This window comes from Amblyomma mixtum, chromosome 1 (genome assembly GCF_055824585.1).
Source record: "Amblyomma mixtum isolate Tamu chromosome 1, ASM5582458v1, whole genome shotgun sequence".
In the NCBI taxonomy this organism is placed as follows: Eukaryota; Metazoa; Arthropoda; class Arachnida; order Ixodida; family Ixodidae; genus Amblyomma; species Amblyomma mixtum.
In genome coordinates, this window is record NC_143012.1 from 208,214,826 (window position 1) to 208,232,821 (window position 17,996).

General features: G+C 48.7%; 1 protein-coding gene across 6 annotated transcripts in view; it reads left to right on the forward strand.

Annotated features, from left to right (window-relative positions):
• Positions 1-15,566, forward strand: part of LOC149370683 (tudor domain-containing protein 7A-like) — a 239,297-nt gene extending 223,731 nt beyond the window's left edge. For 5 of the 6 annotated variants that reach the window (XM_089562860.1, XM_089562864.1, XM_089562851.1 and 2 more), the window contains 4 exons: positions 8,296-8,400; positions 11,670-11,786; positions 14,165-14,326; positions 15,437-15,566. In XM_089562860.1, the coding sequence (XP_089418986.1) occupies positions 8,296-8,400; positions 11,670-11,786; positions 14,165-14,278 (336 nt within the window). In that variant the 3' untranslated portion in view covers positions 14,279-14,326; positions 15,437-15,566. Of the gene's footprint in view, positions 1-8,295; positions 8,404-11,669; positions 11,787-14,164; positions 14,327-15,436 lie in introns of those variants that run through there. The other variant, XR_016286141.1, reaches the window with a different exon arrangement.
• The last annotated feature ends 2,430 nt before the right edge of the window (positions 15,567-17,996 follow it).

Below are 17,996 nucleotides of genomic sequence, written 5' to 3' on the forward strand. Positions count from 1 at the left end.
CGACAGCAGCTGCGGTGGACTCCTCTTCATCCACCCTCCTCACACTACCTCTCCCTCCAGACACGTCCCCAGAGGCTGCAGAGGAAGCCGCCATTGCACTTGCTATAACCCGCACGGAAGCCCGGTGTATTTAAACTGACTCTAAAACTGCGATTCTAAATTTTGCTCGAGGCCGAGTTCATGTCCCTGCTTTTGACATACTGGACTCGCCCGATGCACCCCCGCCCCGCCAAGTGGAGCTGATATGGGTGCCTGCGCACTACGGGAATCCCGGAAACGAGGCCGCCAACCTTTTAGCCCGAGGTTCTTTAAACCGGGCTCAGGTGGCCTCGGATCGGGGATTCACGAAGGATCGCATGCACTCATTCAGTGAGCTGACCCAGGCATACAGAGCCTCTCGCCAGCTCAACCCCCCGCCCCACCCCTCCCTAGATAACAGACACGCAACACTTTGGCGCAGATTACAAACACATACTCTCCCCTCGCCCCTTACCCTAACCCACTATCATCCCTCCTTCCCCACTCCTGCTTGCGCCCTATGCCCAGAACCCTTCGCTTCTTCCCTCCACATCCTTTCCCTCTGCCCGGCGGACCCTCCCCCGCGGGACCTAGAGAACCTCAAGACCTGGGAGGACTGGGAGACCCTGCTGCGCTCGGAGAACCCGGGCGTGCAGACCATCGCCACCGGCCGTGCTGCCAGTGTTATGAACCTTAGGAACATAAACACTTGAGTGCAGTGGGGTCGTGCGGGGACCCTGGGCCGTGCCCCGAATTCCTTTTAAATTAAAGTTTTTCTCTCTCTCTCTGTCTGTCCTCCAAATACACAACCGCTATGCGATGTCAGTGCACGTTAAAAAATGCCAGGTCGCCGAATTTAATGAAGCCCTCCATTACGGCGTCCCTCATGCCAGAAGTCACTTTGGAACGTAAACTCCATACAAATATAAACTTATAAACAACTCGAACACGTTCAGAACACTACCGTACCTCAGCGCAAGCCATTCGCATTTACTTTCGTCTCTACAGTACTGATGGCACTGCGTTCCAAAGCACATGGCAGTCGTATGAAATGTTTTATAGAGCAGAACGCGATTTTCATCGTGTCCTGTTTTAAACTTTGCATACTTATAATTACTCGTGTATGCATCAGTATCAAAAAGACACTTCACGAAGTCAAAGACGAGAACGCATTCACGAGGTTCGCTTTTTTTTTGTCTAGCTCATTATCTTTGAAGACTTGACTTCAGGAGAATATTGCCACGTATCATTGTAGTGTTTGTTCGTTCACGCTCAAGGCTGCAGGAAAGGGCTGTTATCATTTTTGTTCCTGACGCGAGAAGCGACCGGACTAATCTCGATTGTTCACAGCCATGAACAGCTTCGCCTACGTGTTTCTAGATTACTCTAGATGATCTCGACCTGTTATCTCGAAGTTTCCTAGCCGGCTTTAAATTGAACGATGCCACGAGCAGCGAGCATTCGTAGTTCGACGACTGACGAGCACGTTTGTTGCTTACGCCGCCGCCGAGTGATTCACTTCTTTTTTGGGCGCAAGTCAGCCCAAATAAAGAGCTTCGTTTCCAAAACTGGTTGTTGTCTTCCTGACCGCTGGACTGCCGTCACTACAACGTGACATCTGGTGGAGGTGCTGGGTAGCCTCCCATGTTCCGGACACCCCCTACAAGCCGTGACGCCAGCCCTCTGAGTCATCAACCGCAGGACCTGAGTCCAGTCCACCGCGCTAGCCGACGCCTTCAAGGGGACGCACCAGAGTTCGGAAATCTGCCGGACCCTACCCGGAAGCGGAAGCCAGCCGCAACGTCTACCATGAGCTTGCCCCAGACGACGACTCCAATCATTCTTCACCAGCCCCGGGTGCCACCAACCTTCGACGCTTCGCCTGGCGCCGACCCCGAAGAATGGCTGGAGCAGTTCGACCGTGTGGCTATCTTCAACAACTGGGACGATGCCACGAAACTTAGGTACGTCTTCTTTGTCCTGGAGGGACCAGCAAGAGTCTGGTTTGAGAATGAGGAAGCCAGCCTCGCGAATTGGGAAACCTTCAAAGAGCAGCTTCTCAAGACTTTCACAAACGTCGTGAGAAAGGAGAGAGCCCAGCAGCTGCTACAGTCTCGCATACAACACCCAAACGAGACCGTTGCAGTGTACACTGAGGAGATGAAGCGTCTCTTCCGGCGTGCCGACTCGAACATGAAGGAAGAAGAAAAGGTCAAGCTGCTTATGCGAGGAGTTAAAGAACAACTCTTTGCCGGCCTCGTACGGAACCCACCGAAAACCGTGGCGGAATTCATAGAAGAGGCCTCCACGATGGAAAAAACTCTTGACGCCCGAGCCCGCCAATATGAGCGCCAGCAGCGCGTTTTTTCAGCAAACTGCCTGGACGCCGCTAACAACGATAACCTGCGGGAGGTTATACGCCAAGTTGTACGAGAAGAGCTCCGACGATTGCTGCCAAATGGAACGCAGCCGCAGGTTACATCACTTACTGACGTAATCCGGGACGAGGTTCAACAGGCCTTGGGTGTGACGCCGACACCCACGCAGCCTCTGCAGCCCCCAGCCATGACTTACGCCGCAGCTGTGCGCCGTCCTGCACCTCGACGACGGGACCCAAGCCCCTATCGCCCTCAGCCAGCTGCGTTGGACCGCCGCCCACTCGCCCCAACCCGCCCGTCCTACGAGCGACGCGCGCAGCCGAGGAAATGCGACGAGTGGAGAACTCCCGACCAGCGCCGCCCACTATGCTTCCACTGAGGCGAAGCCGGTCACGTCCTCCGGCACTGCCCATACAGAAGACTGGGCATCCGAGGGTTCTCTTACGACGCTCCACGACCCCGACCCGGCCAGCGACCAGCCGAAATCGAGGAGTTTTTACGTCGGGAAGAATACTCATCGCCGAGCCGCCTATCACGTTCCCCGTCGCCATCGTCCCCGCGCTTTGTATCCCCTAGCCGAGGTTACGCCGTGCGTGGACGCTCCCCCAGCCCCCGAAGGTTAAACTAAATAAAGCAGCCTCTGGAGGTGAGGTTGCTTCTAAGCGCAATGACAAAGATCCTCCATCGACGAGTACTCAAGACCATGCCTCAACTACGACGACAACACCGACGACGACGACACCGAGGACGACGACACCGAGGACGACGACACCGACGACGACGACGCGGCCAGACTTGAAGCTTTTACCGCTGCCCAGTGAAGTAACGTCGCAGTACGCCCACCGCAGCCTCACTACTCGACGAAGCCGAGATCGGACACCGAAGACAACGTACAATACGAGAACGCGAACAAGTGACCTTGAAGTTACGGTCGACGGTCACGCGGTTACTGCCTTGGTGGACACGGGAGCTGACTACTCTGTCATGAGTGGCCCACTCGCTGTCCGACTCAGAAAGGTAACAACAACCTGGGATGGCCCGCTGATCCGCACCGCAGGTGGCAACCTGATTACGCCGTCAGGACGCTGCACCGCGAGAGTTGCTGTAAATGGGAGAACCTATGCGACAACCTTCCTGATCCTACAGCAATGCTCGAGAGACGTGATTTTGGGAATGGACTTCCTGAACGAACATCGGGCGATCATCGACCTTCGATCTAAGTCGATCAAGCTTTCCACGGAAAAAGCCATACCTGTTACGACGGGCGCCACTCATCACGTTGCCTTAAACGTCCTCGATGAAGCATTGAGCGTGCCGCCCCGATCAAGTGTTCTCGTCGGCATAGGTACTGGAGACATCGAAAATGCCGAAGGCGTTATCGAGGGGAACACACAGTTACTACTGGATCGAGGATTGGGCGTCGCGAGGGGAGTCGCCGAAATCCGAAATGGCCAAGCCCAGGTGTTGCTAACCAACTTCACGGAAGAATACCGGCATCTAAACAAAGGTACGACGATCGCTTTCCTCGACGAGCTGGCAGACATCAGAGACGTATTTGCCCTACCCGACCAACCCGCAGAACCATCTGACCAAGGCCATCAACCCACGTTCGACATCAACCCGGCATTACCCCGGAGCAGACAAGACCAAATACGCAGTCTTCTTCAAAGGTACACCGATTGCTTCTCATCAGCATCGAATGTGCGACGAACCCGGCTTGCCAAGCACCGCATTGTCACAGACGAACACGCGCGACCACTGCGACAGAGCCCCTACCGCGTATCGCCGCTAGAACGCCAAGCTATCCGCAAGCAAGTTGAGGAAATGCTTCGTGACGACGTCATACAGCCATCGAGGAGCCCCTGGGCAGCACCGGTCGTCCTAGTGAAAAAGAAAGACGGCAACCTTCGCTTTTGCGTCGATTACCGCCGCCTGAACAACATTACGAAGAAGGATGTCTACCCCCTCCCCCGCATCGACGATACACTGGACCGGCTGTGCAACGCTAAGTACTTCTCATCGATGGACCTGAAGAGCGGCTACTGGCAAATTGAAGTCGACGAAAGAGATCGCGAGAAGACTGCGTTCATCACGCCAGACGGACTCTTAGAGTTCAAGGTGATGCCATTCGGCCTCTGCTCTGCCCCAGCGACGTTCCAGCGAGTAATGGATACGGTGCTCGCAGGCTTGAAGTGGCAGATTTGCCTAGTCTACTTAGATGACGTTGTTGTCTTCTCCTCAAGCTTTGAAGACCACCTCAGAAGGCTTCGGATAGTGCTGGAAACGATCAAGTCTTCAGGCCTGACACTGAAACCAGAGAAATGCCACTTCGCCTATGAGGAGCTGCTGTTCCTTGGTCACGTCGTAAGCAAGGATGGAGTTCGCCCAGACCCCCAGAAGACGGCTGCGATCGCAGAGTTTCCACAGCCTAATGACAAGAAGGCTATACGCAGATTTCTTGGATTGTGCGCTTATTACCGACGATTCGTCAAGAACTTTTCGCGCATCGCTGAACCTTTGACTCACCTTACCAAGGCTGACGTGCCCTTTAAATGGGAAAGGCCACAAGAAGAAGCTTTCAACGAGCTGAAGCGCCGCTTACAGTCCCCTCCTGTGCTCGGGCACTTTGATGAAAACGCCGAAACCGAAGTTCATACCGATGCAAGCGGGGTGGGCTTAGGAGCGGTCCTCGTTCAGAAAAATGGCAGACAGGAGAAAGTTATCGCGTACGCTAGCCGTTCACTGTCGAGAGCCGAAGCCAACTATTCGACGACAGAGAAAGAATGTCTCGCCATTATTTGGGCCACATCCAAATTTCGCCCCTACCTATACGGACGACCATTCAAGGTTGTGAGCGATCACCATGCTCTGTGCTGGCTGGCCAATTTGAAAGATCCCTCCGGCCGCCTTGCTCGTTGGAGCCTGCGTCTTCAAGAATTCGACATAACTGTAGTCTACAAATCTGGCCGCAAGCATTCCGATGCAGACTGCTTGTCACGAGCTCCTGTCGACGCAGCACCCGAAGAGGAAGACGACGACGCTTTCTTAGGACCGGTAAGCGCCAGCAGTTTCGCGCAGCAGCAGCACTCGGATCCTGACTTGCAAAGCCTAGTTGATTATCTGAAAGGCAAGACCGCATCGCCTCCCCGAGGGTTCAAGCGGCAACTGTCGTCCTTCGTCCTTCACAATAATGTCCTCCTGAAGAAGAACTTCGCGCCGAACAGGACAGTGCATCTTCTTGTCGTGCCCAAAAATCTCAGGCAAGAAATTATGCAGGCATGTCATGATGAGCCGACTGCAGGACATCTCGGGATTGCTCGCACGTTGCACCGCATCCAGGAGAAGTACTATTGGCCACGGCTAGCTACCGACGTTTCCCATTACGTGAAAACGTGCCGTGAGTGTCAGCGACGCAAAACGCCTCCGACTAGACCAGCCGGACTCCTGAACCCCATACCACCGCCAACTAAGCCCTTTCAGCAAATAGGGATGGACCTCCTCGGCCCCTTTCCGACCTCTTCATCAGGAAACAAGTGGATCATCGTGGCCACCGACTACATGACCCGCTACGCCGAAGCAAAAGCATTGACTAGTGGTACCGCAACAGAAGTCGCAAAATTTTTTGTCGAACAAATTCTCCTGCGACACGGCGCCCCGGAAGTGCTCAGCACAGACAGAGGAACGGCGTTTACAGCGGAGCTGACGCAAGCCATTTTAAACTACAGCCAGACAAGCCATCGGAGGACCACTGCCTATCATCCACAAACCAACGGACTCACAGAGCGTCTGAACAAGACCATCGCAGACATGCTCTCCATGTACATCGACGCCGAACACAAGACGTGGGACTCCATTCTGCCCTACGTGATCTTCGCTTATAATACTGCCGTCCAGGAGACAACCAGGTTTACCCCATTCCAGCTGGTATACGGCAGGAAGCCCACGACAACACTCGACGCAATGCTCCCGCACGTTTCCGACGAAGACAACCTCGACGTCGCCGCCTACCTTCATCGCGCCGAGGAAGCCCGAAGACTTGCGCGGCTTCGCATTCAAGACCAGCAGCACACCGACGCCCGACGCTACAATCTGCGCCGACGAGACACGCATTACAAGCCAGGTGATCGGGTTTGGATATGGACGCCAGTTCGCCGCCGTGGATTGAGCGAAAAGTTGCTGCGACGCTACTTTGGCCCGTACAGGGTTCTCCGTCGGATCGGTGACCTCGACTATGAAGTCATCCCCGACGCCACGACAGCATCTCAGCGACGCCGCCCACGCCCGGAAGTCGTACATGTCGTACGCCTGAAGCCATATTATGAACGCTAAAGGACTCGAAGTTTCATTTTCCGTGTTTATTTTCATTTTAAAGCATCGAGACGATGCTTCTTTGGAAGGGGGGTAATGCCACGTATCATTGTAGTGTTTGTTCGTTCACGCTCAAGGCTGCAGGAAAGGGCTGTTATCATTTTTGTTCCTGACGCGAGAAGCGACCGGACTAATCTCGATTGTTCACAACCATGAACAGCTTCGCCTACGTGTTTCTAGATTACTCTAGATGATCTCGACCTGTTATCTCGAAGTTTCCTAGCCGGCTTTAAATTGAACGATGCCACGAGCAGCGAGCATTCGTAGTTCGACGACTGACGAGCACGTTTGTTGCTTACGCCGCCGCCGAGTGATTCACTTCTTTTTTGGGCGCAAGTCAGCCCAAATAAAGAGCTTCGTTTCCAAAACTGGTTGTTGTCTTCCTGACCGCTGGACTGCCGTCACTACAACGTGACAATATGCCGTAGCAGATCCTTCATGTGCCTTTAGGTTCCTAAAAGAAATGTAGGTACCTTTACTACAATTCTAATGCGTGCCTGTCCGTAGCGCGGTTTCAGATTTGTATCCGATTGTCATGCGCATGCCACTTCGAATTTCATTTTTGCTGAAAAGCTGTGCCTGAGGATCGTGTGAACAGTACTTGGAAACTTTTAGTCCTGTAACAGAACTGAAATTTGTCACGCTGTGTTCAACGTGTGATAGTCATAGCTGCCTGTGTACCTTAAAACCCTGTGAGGCGATAAGTAGCTGAATGCATCGCAATCCCATGCTTCAAACCGTGGATTTGCTTAGATCCACGTATTAGGCTTGAACATGAGCCCCCCCCCCCCCCCCCCCCCCTTTTTTTGGTAATGCAAATTTCGGGCAGTGCACAAATTTTTCTCGACATGAGATTCGTGTCAGTGTTTTTTGTAGCTGGTGGTTTGGCTGACGCCCTCAGGATTGCAAAACTTAATACAATCCGCATATATCGAGTGATTGTAGCGGCACTCCCGCGGTTACTTGCCGCGTGCGGAGACGTGTTGGCTGCACGGCATTGGATGCCTGCTGACAGCATTGGCACCGTGAAACCACATGAAGAAGTAAACATCGGGTTTGCTAGCCTTCAGTGTCTCATATTCTTTTACCACTCGACACCGCTGTTAGGCGGGAAAGGGAACTTTCGGTGCACAGCTTTGTGTGGTGAGAAACAAACCTGTCTGGCCGAACGAAGCCTGGCAGCAGCTCTCGCCTGGTGTGCTTCGCTGCTGATTGGCGCTGCGGAAACCATCTGTATCTTAATTTTAATGAGAGATTATTCTATTTATAGTGTGCTGGCAACAGGATTGGACCTCTTAAGAAGGCAGTCAATAATTTCAAAGCACAGTCTGCTGCGGCTGCCATGTGCCAGGCCTAGTGAGTCGTGCTGCCAGCATGCTGGTGCTGCAAGAAATGTCACTGGTGTGGGTGCAGTGTATTCTTGAGTTGTTTCACTGTCCCTTCAGAGTTCGGCATGTCCGGAACAGACTGTGTACGGCCTGTCATCTCGGACACTGTCCAATTCTTTCCCTTCTCTGTCTCTTGGTTGCAGTTCAAGCTGCGATATATTGACTTCGGCAACGAGGATCAGGCTTACCCCTCCGAGCTGCGAAACGTGGACATCCTAGGCGACTTCCTGGTGCGCCTCCCATACCAGGCATGTTTTCAGCCCATTTTACTACGTCAGCAGTAGAGTCTTGTGACCAAAAAGCCGCGGTCTGTGTGCCCAAAGCTTTCCAACTTGTTCCACTACGCACAGTCCAGAAGAGGCTTGTGCGAATATTCCGATCGAATAATAAAAGTAATTAATATTCAGTTTGACCAGAATGTTTGGTAAATGGCCAACATCCAGTTGAATCTATGGCGTTGCACACTTAATTCTATGGGCCTCGCACTCCCATCGGGCTCCCAAGGGAGGTCGTGTCAGGATATATGACTGATGCGGCAAGCGATCGAGGGTTGCGAGGGTTGCGAGATTGGGGGGGTGGGGTCTACATGTAGGCAATATACAGTATTATATTGTACACAATGACCTTTGTATAGCTTTTAGGACGTGTTCAAAAGAATTTTGTATAATTTGTGCATCCCCTTTTTGAAGGCTTAAAGAAGAAAGTGCGCAAGTTACGAGAGTAAATACAGTAGTTGCTTCGAAATTATGTGAAGAAAAGTACCAATGTTTGCACAAGTTTACTCCAAAATCCTGCTAAAGCAGCCTTGGCAGACTGAAAACAGTTGAGTGGAGTTGAGAAAGCAGTAAAGGGCAAACGGATGCAGGACTGGGTAGCTCGAAACACCGAGTAGTGAGGGCGTGGTGGTGATGGTGGCTGCTGCTGCTGCTGTGTAAAGAGGCTGTGTGCATTGAAGTAAATACTGCCATTCCTACTGATGTCGATAGCATCAGTAGCATAAAAATGACTGCTGACACATAACTTTGTGAAAAATCCTTAAATTGCGATTTCTTGTGCAGTCGCGCTAAACTATGGGTCTTCGTTGTAAATATATTTAGCGGTTGTAGGCAAATGTCACTAGGTGATCTGTGTATATTAGTGTCTAACGCATCATTTCAAATACAAAGCATGGAAGCAAAAAAAAAAAGTAACTGCGTAACCGCACATTCCAACATTAGGCAAAAAGAAATCTCACTCTCTCCAGTTTAATGCCCCGAAATGACACTTGAGCAATGAGAGATGCCATACTGAAGGACTCCAGAGTAATCGCCTTGGGTTGTTTGATGTTATTGCACTGCACACGGGTGCCTTTTGCATTTCTGTGTAATGTCAGCGCATGTTAAAGAAATCAAAATTATCTAAATTATTAACCTGGAGCCTCCACTGCAGTGTCCCTCATCGCATGTGTGCCACTTTGGGACATTTATTTGTGTTTACTTATTTATTCTGTTTTTGACATGGCTACGTTGAAAATGTGCAGTTATTTATGCTAGAAACGTGCCTTAAATAACAAGTATCAGCAACGTACAGCAAAAGGTCGTTCAAATTTTTGAACTATTATGAGTAAACAAAAAGTGATGTACACTGCGATCAGGAAGTAGTCAGGTTGAGATTAGCCTGTTTTATCTCTCGAAAAAGTTCTGCAATAACCTGCCTTTTTCCATTAGGCGTGAACATAACGAAACACCCCCTCGTCACGTTCAGAACTGAGGATTAGGCGGGTGGCATTTAGTGCATCCCAGCTTGCCCGTGCGAAAAGCAAAATAATGTTCAACAGTCTTGAAAGGGAACTACAGTTCACAGTTGGTAGCGAGGTGCTGGAAGTGGTCAGGGAATACGTCTACTAAAGATAATACGTCTAGGGCAGGCAGTGGCCGCTGATCCGCATCATGAGATGGAAATAACCAGAAGAATAAGAATTGGGTGGAGCGTATATGGCAGGCTCTCTCAGATCACGAATGACAGTTTACCAATATCCCTGAAGAGCAAAGTGTACAACATCTGTATCTTACCGGTATTCACCTTTGGGGCAGGAACGTGGAGGCTAACAAAGAGGGTTCAACTTAAAGGTGCAGTGAAGAGGAATCTGAACTCGTCTTTTTGCCCCGGGAACTCAATCTGCACGTTCCGAGCATTCTTAGGAACTTCGATTTATTGCCCTGTGTGGCCGATTTCCCTAAGTAAATCGAATTACCGTCCGGCTCCCGCCTTATTTTTTTAATTCTCCTCCGTACGGTGGACGGAGTCGACCAACGCACGGAGTGCCTTTCACCCTGCCCCGTTGCGGCTTGCCGCTCTGCCATCGGCGGAGTAATACGTAGTAGTCCGTAGCAGCAAATAGTCCGCGCGTATTTTTATTCCTGCGGGCTATTATCTGCGAATGAAACCTTTTATTCACAGAAACCTAAAAAACAAAAAGCGCAAGCAAAGCCTCCACTGAGCTGGCTGAAAGGCACTCCATGCGTTGGTCGATTCCGCCCACCGAACGGAGGAAAATTCGAAAAAAAAAATGCGGGAGCCGGACGGTAATTCGGTTTAATTAAAGAAATCGGCCACACAGGGCCATAAATCGAAGTTTCTAAGCAAGCTCAGAACGTATAGATCGAGTTCCAGCGGCAAAAGGCGAGTTCAGATTCCTCTTCAGTGCACCTTTAAGTTAAAGACAACGCAGCGAGCTGTGGAAAGAAAAATGATAAGTGTAACATTAAAGGGCAGCTGCAGCACTTTTCTGAGAATCTCGCGATATTCAAGGATTCAACTCTATATAGGATGTAGGTAAAGCATGCCAAGTGTTTTAGCACTAGCATTTAAAATAGTGACGTAATCAACGATTGACATTTGCGCTTCTCCTCAATGCACCAGAGGAGTGCAGAAAAACTCAACGTGACGTCACGGAAGGTATGATTTCAAATTACCGCTGTCATCAGCCACACCCAGCCCTGACACGTTAGACGCTGCCAAACAACTCTCAGCAGGGTTCGCCTTCGGTGGCGTTGCTTTTTTTCCTTCAAAGCAGGCGTTTGTCCGTTGGAAATGTACCGATACCTTCGATGACGTCATCACGCGCCCCCCACTTGGCATTGCGTGCTGCGGAGAAGCTTGAAGGGCGTCTGGATTTTAATCGGCGATTACTTCACTATTTCAAGTGCTAGCCCATAAACGTGGAGGCTAACAAAGGGGTTCAGCTAAAGTTAAGGACAACGCAGCGAGCTATGGAAAGAAAAATGATGGGTGTAACGTTAAGGGAGTGGGTTAGTGAACAAACATGGGTTGAGGACATCCTAGTCGAAATCAAGGGGAAGAAGTGGGCTTGGGCAGGGCATGTAATGCGAAGGCAAGATAACCGCTGGTCCTTAAGGGTGGATTCCAAGAGAAGGCAGGTGTAGCAGGGGCTGCTGTTAAGCTGGGGGTCCACTACACTACTAATATACACCTTGTGTGGTCCTAACCGTTCACTGTTGTGTGTGTGTGTGTCCAGGCGCTGCTGTGCCGGCTACGCAACTTGTCCCCCGAGGACGGCTTCCGCTGGTCCGACAGGACGTCAACAGCCCTGCTGGACATCGTTGGCCCTGATAACCCGGAGCTCCTCATCAGGGTGAGTGGCACACAGCTTGGACTACGTGTTGTGCTTGCAGCTCACAAGCATGAGCACACTTTAGGTTTTTCTGCCAGGTATGGCGCGAGCAACGGCGAATGCACTGTGTTGAAACTGTGTGGAGGTGGCACTGCAAAAAATGCCGAGGTGGCAAAAGCTACTGGAGTTGGCTGATCCCTGGAATGAAGCATTTTTGTGTGGACTGTGTAGTCAAATGAGCCATTTCCTGGAATTTTTCGCATGCTTCGTGAATTTCGTCATAATGGGGCTTAACTTTTTCCTTACCGCGATGAAGTGACCTATTTTGTGTGTTTTAAAATAAAACAGTGCGCATGAGGCTGCAGCTTATTGATTTTACTTCCGAACTAAAATAAAAGACAGAGTTGTGTGTGCACAACTTTTCTAAAATTTAATGGTGAAGTTTGCTGGTAATGAGAAAAATACGAGCAAAACAAAAATAAGCGACTGCTCTGAGGGTGAAGTTGATTACAAAAAAAAAAAAAGAGTAAGATATACAAGACGTTGCAAATGTTCTTAGCTACCATTCTGATTTTCAGGTGCGTACGTAATACACTGCACTTTCCGAGGCCTTCTTTCAAGGTATAAATATGACTACTGTGCTACTAGAGAAAGCAGTCTCTTGAGGACCTGAAGTGGAGATGACCAGGAATGTGCCGCACATTACCCTTGTTCCAAGTTCTGTTTTTTTTTAGCGCAGAGATTGCAGTTCCTGCTTTTCTCCATTTTTTTTTTCAGTGGTTAGCGAATGGGTTTTATGGATGAAAAGGTGGCACAGTCTTCCTTGACATCATCATAATAAAACTGCTGGCGCATTTAGTGAAATATATCTTGGCAGCACGTTTTAAAGGCAGCTAAATATTTTTGAAAAGCATCCTTTGATGCAGTAGCTACGACTCTGTCATTGGAACATACACATGCCCTACATTCTTGGACAAAAAGTTTGAAAATTGTGAGATACTCTTCTGTAAATATTCAAGGTAATTGTTCATTTCTTTGATATGCAGCAAAATGTTTCTGATATGGAGTTTCTGTCAATCGCAGCGAACAGTTAACACTGCCTTAAACTATCAATGGGGAACACAATTGACGATAGCAAAAACGTTAATAGAAACAAAAAAAAAAGATACAAGACTGCTGTTGGATGATCTGCGGATATATTGATTGTTACTGCGAAATCTTGCATTTTACGGAAAACTTGCGCGTTCATCAGCGATTTTCCTCTCAAAAATGCTTCTGTGCAGAATTGTTGGGTTTCAGGTTTTGTCCCCAGCTGCCGTAGCAGCCCCATTCGATTCGAGTGGTGTGCAGGAAAGAACAGTTGCGTTGCAAGAATTTTTCTGTGCACTCCGAGAAGCTGCTCACTACACAATACTGATCCAGCGCCCTCCATTACAAGGTGTCCAACGGCCAGGTGCTGCCTTTGGGCTTGGAAATGCAAATATTTTGTTGCTGTAGTTGCCGTTAGATTAAAAGCTCGTTAATTCGACACTGGCGAGACCGCGAAAAATTGACGAATTATCCGAGTGTCGAAATTTCGAATGACCAACAAAAAACAATGTTTGCCGCAACAGGACATAGCTTTATTTGGAAAAGAAATCTGTTATCGTCGCCTGCTTTTTCGGGCGAATTTGAGCGACTACGATAGCTCTGACAGCTGCCCGGTGCTCCGCGGCACACGCACCGTCAGGTATTTGTTCACAGAAGTCCTCCCGCACGGACAAGGCTTCTGCGGCTTCTTTCACCGTGCACTTTGGCATTTGGGACAACTGCTCACAATCGTCACCCTCTGATGAATCGTCGTTGGCAGCGCCTGCCACTTCTTCAATTATTTCATAGCTGACAGGACACAAAGGCGGGGCGCGCAGGCATTGCGCGCTACCCATTCGAAAGCAGCGCAGTAAACACTCTGGCAAAGCGTGCAATTACCAAAAACGGCACCGCCTTGCACCAACAAGACTGCTGCGATGCAACATACCACAAAGAAAGATGCCGGCCGCTTCGGCCGCCGTTAACCTCGCTTCCCTCGCCCTCTCTCGCGCTGCTGATGACGATGACCATACGGATGGCCTATCAGCTGTACAGTAGCGCTGCTCGTGGTGGTGTTTTTTTTTTCTTTTTGCTCTCGGCGCACCGGCTTGGCGGGCTGCGTAGTGAAGTCGAATTAACCGACGCACGGCAAAATTTGTTCGAATCAACGAGTTTCTCCCCACAGGCTCCTATGTATAATTGTAGGGACCTTGCGTGCGCGTCGAATTGTCCGATTTTCCGAATTAACGGGGGTCGAATTTCCGAGCTTTCACTGTACATGCTAAGTGTAGCTATGCCCGTTGTACCACGTGTGCTCTTTCTTTTTGCAGGTTACTGACCCAGCCACAGAGAGCCAACCCGCTGTCGTGGAACTCTTCAAGCGACACCCGGAGACCAGGCACCTGACCTGCATAAATTCGGAACTCTCTTGTGCGGCTCCTTAAATCTGAGTGTCCGTGTCGCACTCCGGTAGGAAAGGGCTGAGCTGTTTGGTAAGTGTATCTGATTTAAAACCTTTTGCAATGGGTTTGGCAGCCTCGTTTGTACCTAGATGAACGGCCACTTGGAGCAGTGGCCGTTCACCTGCAAAAACCTGCTTTTACTCAATATTCCGTGCTTAGCAGTGCTAACCTCTAGCAATTTTTTTTTGTAATTGTGAAAGGTAGTGGATTTCCGGTGTGCTTGCCAGCAGCGAAAGATCACCTCAGAGCCGCCGAAGCCATCAAAGCTCCCGGAAAAGTGCACATTAAGACACACTTTATTTGTACTCTTGGCTGGGCTAGCTCGGCAGTGCAGCCCGCAATTCCAGTCGTCACACGCACGATTGCACATAGCACGCGTCGCCTTGTGCTCCCTATCCCTTGCATACCACCTTGCCAGGATTTTAATCGTGCGTCTACCGGTGCAGCAGTATCTGCAAGCTGCGCCAAGACACTGGGGACATGTCAGTGTGGGTGCTCGCGGAGTGAACAAAAGCAGCCCGCGGAATCCAGTTTGAGAACCCCTGTCTTCGACTAGTGCTCCATTGAAGTGGTGGTTCTACTTCTATTTCTGCTTATAGAGATCCTACTGTTTGGTCCTTTGTTCTAGTGCACAGTGATGCTCAGAATGGTTTGTAGAAATAGACAATATAGTGCACGCAATCTGTGTTAGCCGGACTTGGCATCTGTTTTCTTTTCACCCTGGCGAGTATGATTGAACAGAATTTGTGCAGCAAACCTTTTATCTTTTGTGGAGCATTTGAAAGAGGAAAGATTTCTAAATTCACGGCAGGTTTACAAAAGTTGGTCTGTTCTCATGCGCCAGTTTTGGTGATGTTCCCCGCAGTAGGGAGCTTGATTTTGGCACGTTTCCTGTCCATGCAAATTTGTTGCAGTTGCATTTGGATGCCATGGTCGACAGTGGCAGTGTGCGACACTAGTTTGTACTGGGTCTTTCAAAAAATGACACTTGTATTGCAAGACTGACTTAGGTGTTGTCACATTGCACAGACTATGACATGTTGGGCTGTTTTACACAGGCTAACCTCTCTGGTAACCAGCACGTCGTGACAGTAGAATGTCTCCTGAAAATGGATCTCTCATGTTCTGTGTTATTTTCAGGTGGTTCCAGCATGTCCTGCCTGCTGAATGGACAGCAACTGGAGCTTGACATTGCTATTGTCATTTGCCTTTGTGCACTTTGTATAGTATATTCATTTGTAGAAATAAAAGCGTTGTCTATCTCTGCTTGCAGGCTGTGGGATGTTTTTTGCTGATGGAAGCTTCAGCAACTAGGACATTTTCAAATTGCTGTAGCATTTTTTTTTCTGGAGCTGCACGCAGGTTTCTTCGTTTTCATGGGCAGTGCTTATCTTTGATGTAACAAGATTTTTTTTGTAATTGTTATGATATTTCTATGTTTAATTTTGTGTGTATGCGTGCATCACCTGGATTCACAGCTAATGGCTGGACATGTTTCACTGCTTCACCCCCGAGACCCTCTGATGGCTTCCTCTCCATTTGTTTTCGTTGTTTTATTTTTTCAGGTTGCCATAGTTTTTTGTCTCCTCTGTGATGCACCTGTGCTATTCTGTAGTGTGATTGCAGTTCTGTGGTAATATTATTTTACAGATTGACTTTGCCATATTGTTCTGGGGTGTTGTGGTAATATTGTTATTTTGCAGATTGACTTTGCCATATTGTTCTGGGGTGTTGTGGTAATATTGTTATTTTACAGATTGACTTTTCCATATTGTTCTGGGGTGTGTCGACAACTTTTTTTTGAGGGTATAAGGAACAGGATGCCAGACCTTGTGATATGTGCACTTCTTGTTTCACAGGCATGCCAAAGTGATTCGTTAGTCATTCTGTACCTATGCTGTGTATAGATATATTGCTTTAGCAACCCAGAGGTATGTGAAGCATACAGCTGGTAAGCTTTTTTTCCCCTCTTGTTGGCTTTTCACCGTACTCAAGTACAAAAAAGCTGTCACAAACACCTCATTTAAGCAATGCTTGTCACCTTTTGTTTTTATTTGTGCAAATATTGGACATTGCTATTGTCATTTGCCTTTGTGCACTTTGTATAGTCTATTCATTTGTGGAAATAAAATATTGTTTATCGCTGCTTTCATGTTGTAGGATGTGTTTCTTGGTTGTTGCTTTTAGCACTTCTTTACTCAGTGCAAGTTATGGCAGCCATGCTGAGAGTACTAAATGTTTCGTTCTCGCTAGGTGTCCTCAGTAGTGAAACTTAGCTTGAATTGTAACAGTGGCGAGCTAGGTAAAATTCTGATATATAATTGTAATGCTTATATTTATTTTGAGTACGTACAAATCTCCCCACTGGGCATTAGTGTATGGGGGTATGCAAAGTGAAAGACATAAGTACTATGAACAGACATAAATTCATTCAAAAGACCCGGGAACACACCACTGCGGTGGCTCAGTGGTTACGGCGCTCGACTGCTGACCCGAAAGACACTGGTCCGGTACCGGCCGCGGCGGCCAAATTTCGATACAAGCGAAATTAGAGGCCTGTGTACTGTGTGATGTCAGTGCACGTTGAACACCAGGTGGTCTCAAATTTCCGAAGCCTTTCACTACGACGTCCCTCATAGCCGGAGTCGCTTTGGGACGTTAAACCCACGTAAACCAAACCAAAAGACACGGGAACAGTGCAGCTATAACCAGTAAGAAACACTTGGGAAATGTTGTAGCTACAAGTCATGAAAAGGTTAAAATGTATAAAGGGAAATAGTAGCATGCAAGAACTCTGAAGTGATAAGGAGAGCAGTCAGTAGCTTATGGTGCATGGCACATTGATTCGTCAGTTAGTCCCCTGTAAATGTGTTTCAAGAGCGGCTGGAAGCTGTCATCTAATGAAACTATTGCAGTTCGGAGGCTGTTCCATTGGCTTATTGTGCATGGGGAAAAAAGTTGATTTAAATACAGATGTCCAACGGGCAATTTTCTGTGTTTTAAGGCTGTGGTGTCTTCTACGGGGAATGCATGTGGGAGGTGCATGGTAAGCGTCAAGTCGTTTAAGAAGACTAATCTAAAGAAGGTACCTTTAACGTGCTGACACCCCTGTGACGATCGCAAGTGTTTAAAATGAAACGTGCTGCACGATTCTGTATCTCTCCCAGTTTCTCGATAAGGATTTTAGTTGCTGGATCCCACACTACGTTTGCGTACTCTAAAATTGAGCACACATTTGAGATATACAGAACTTCTTTCACGTTGCTTGGTACATTACGAAAATTTCTTTAGAATAGTTGAGTATGCGACCAGCCTTCATTGCTATGTTATCGACATGCTTGTTCCAGGTTAAATTATGGGAAAATAAAAACCTAGGTACTTAACATCGTGATATGTGGCTATTTGATGACTTTAAAGTAACTATTCGAGATGTTTATCTTTTTTTTCGGCTCAAACGAGTATGGCAGCATTTTTTAGGATCTAGAGTCATATTCCATTTACAGTACCATGCTATGATCCGGTTAAGGTCTGTTTGTAGAGCGTTTATATCTTCATTTTCTATATTTTGATATAGTACGCAATCATCTGCATAGAGTCATTTTAGAAGTTATACCCAAACCTATATCTATAAAATTTAGGAAAAGAAGTGGTCCTAGCACAGACCCCTGCGGTACACCAGATGTAACCAGTACACAGTGTG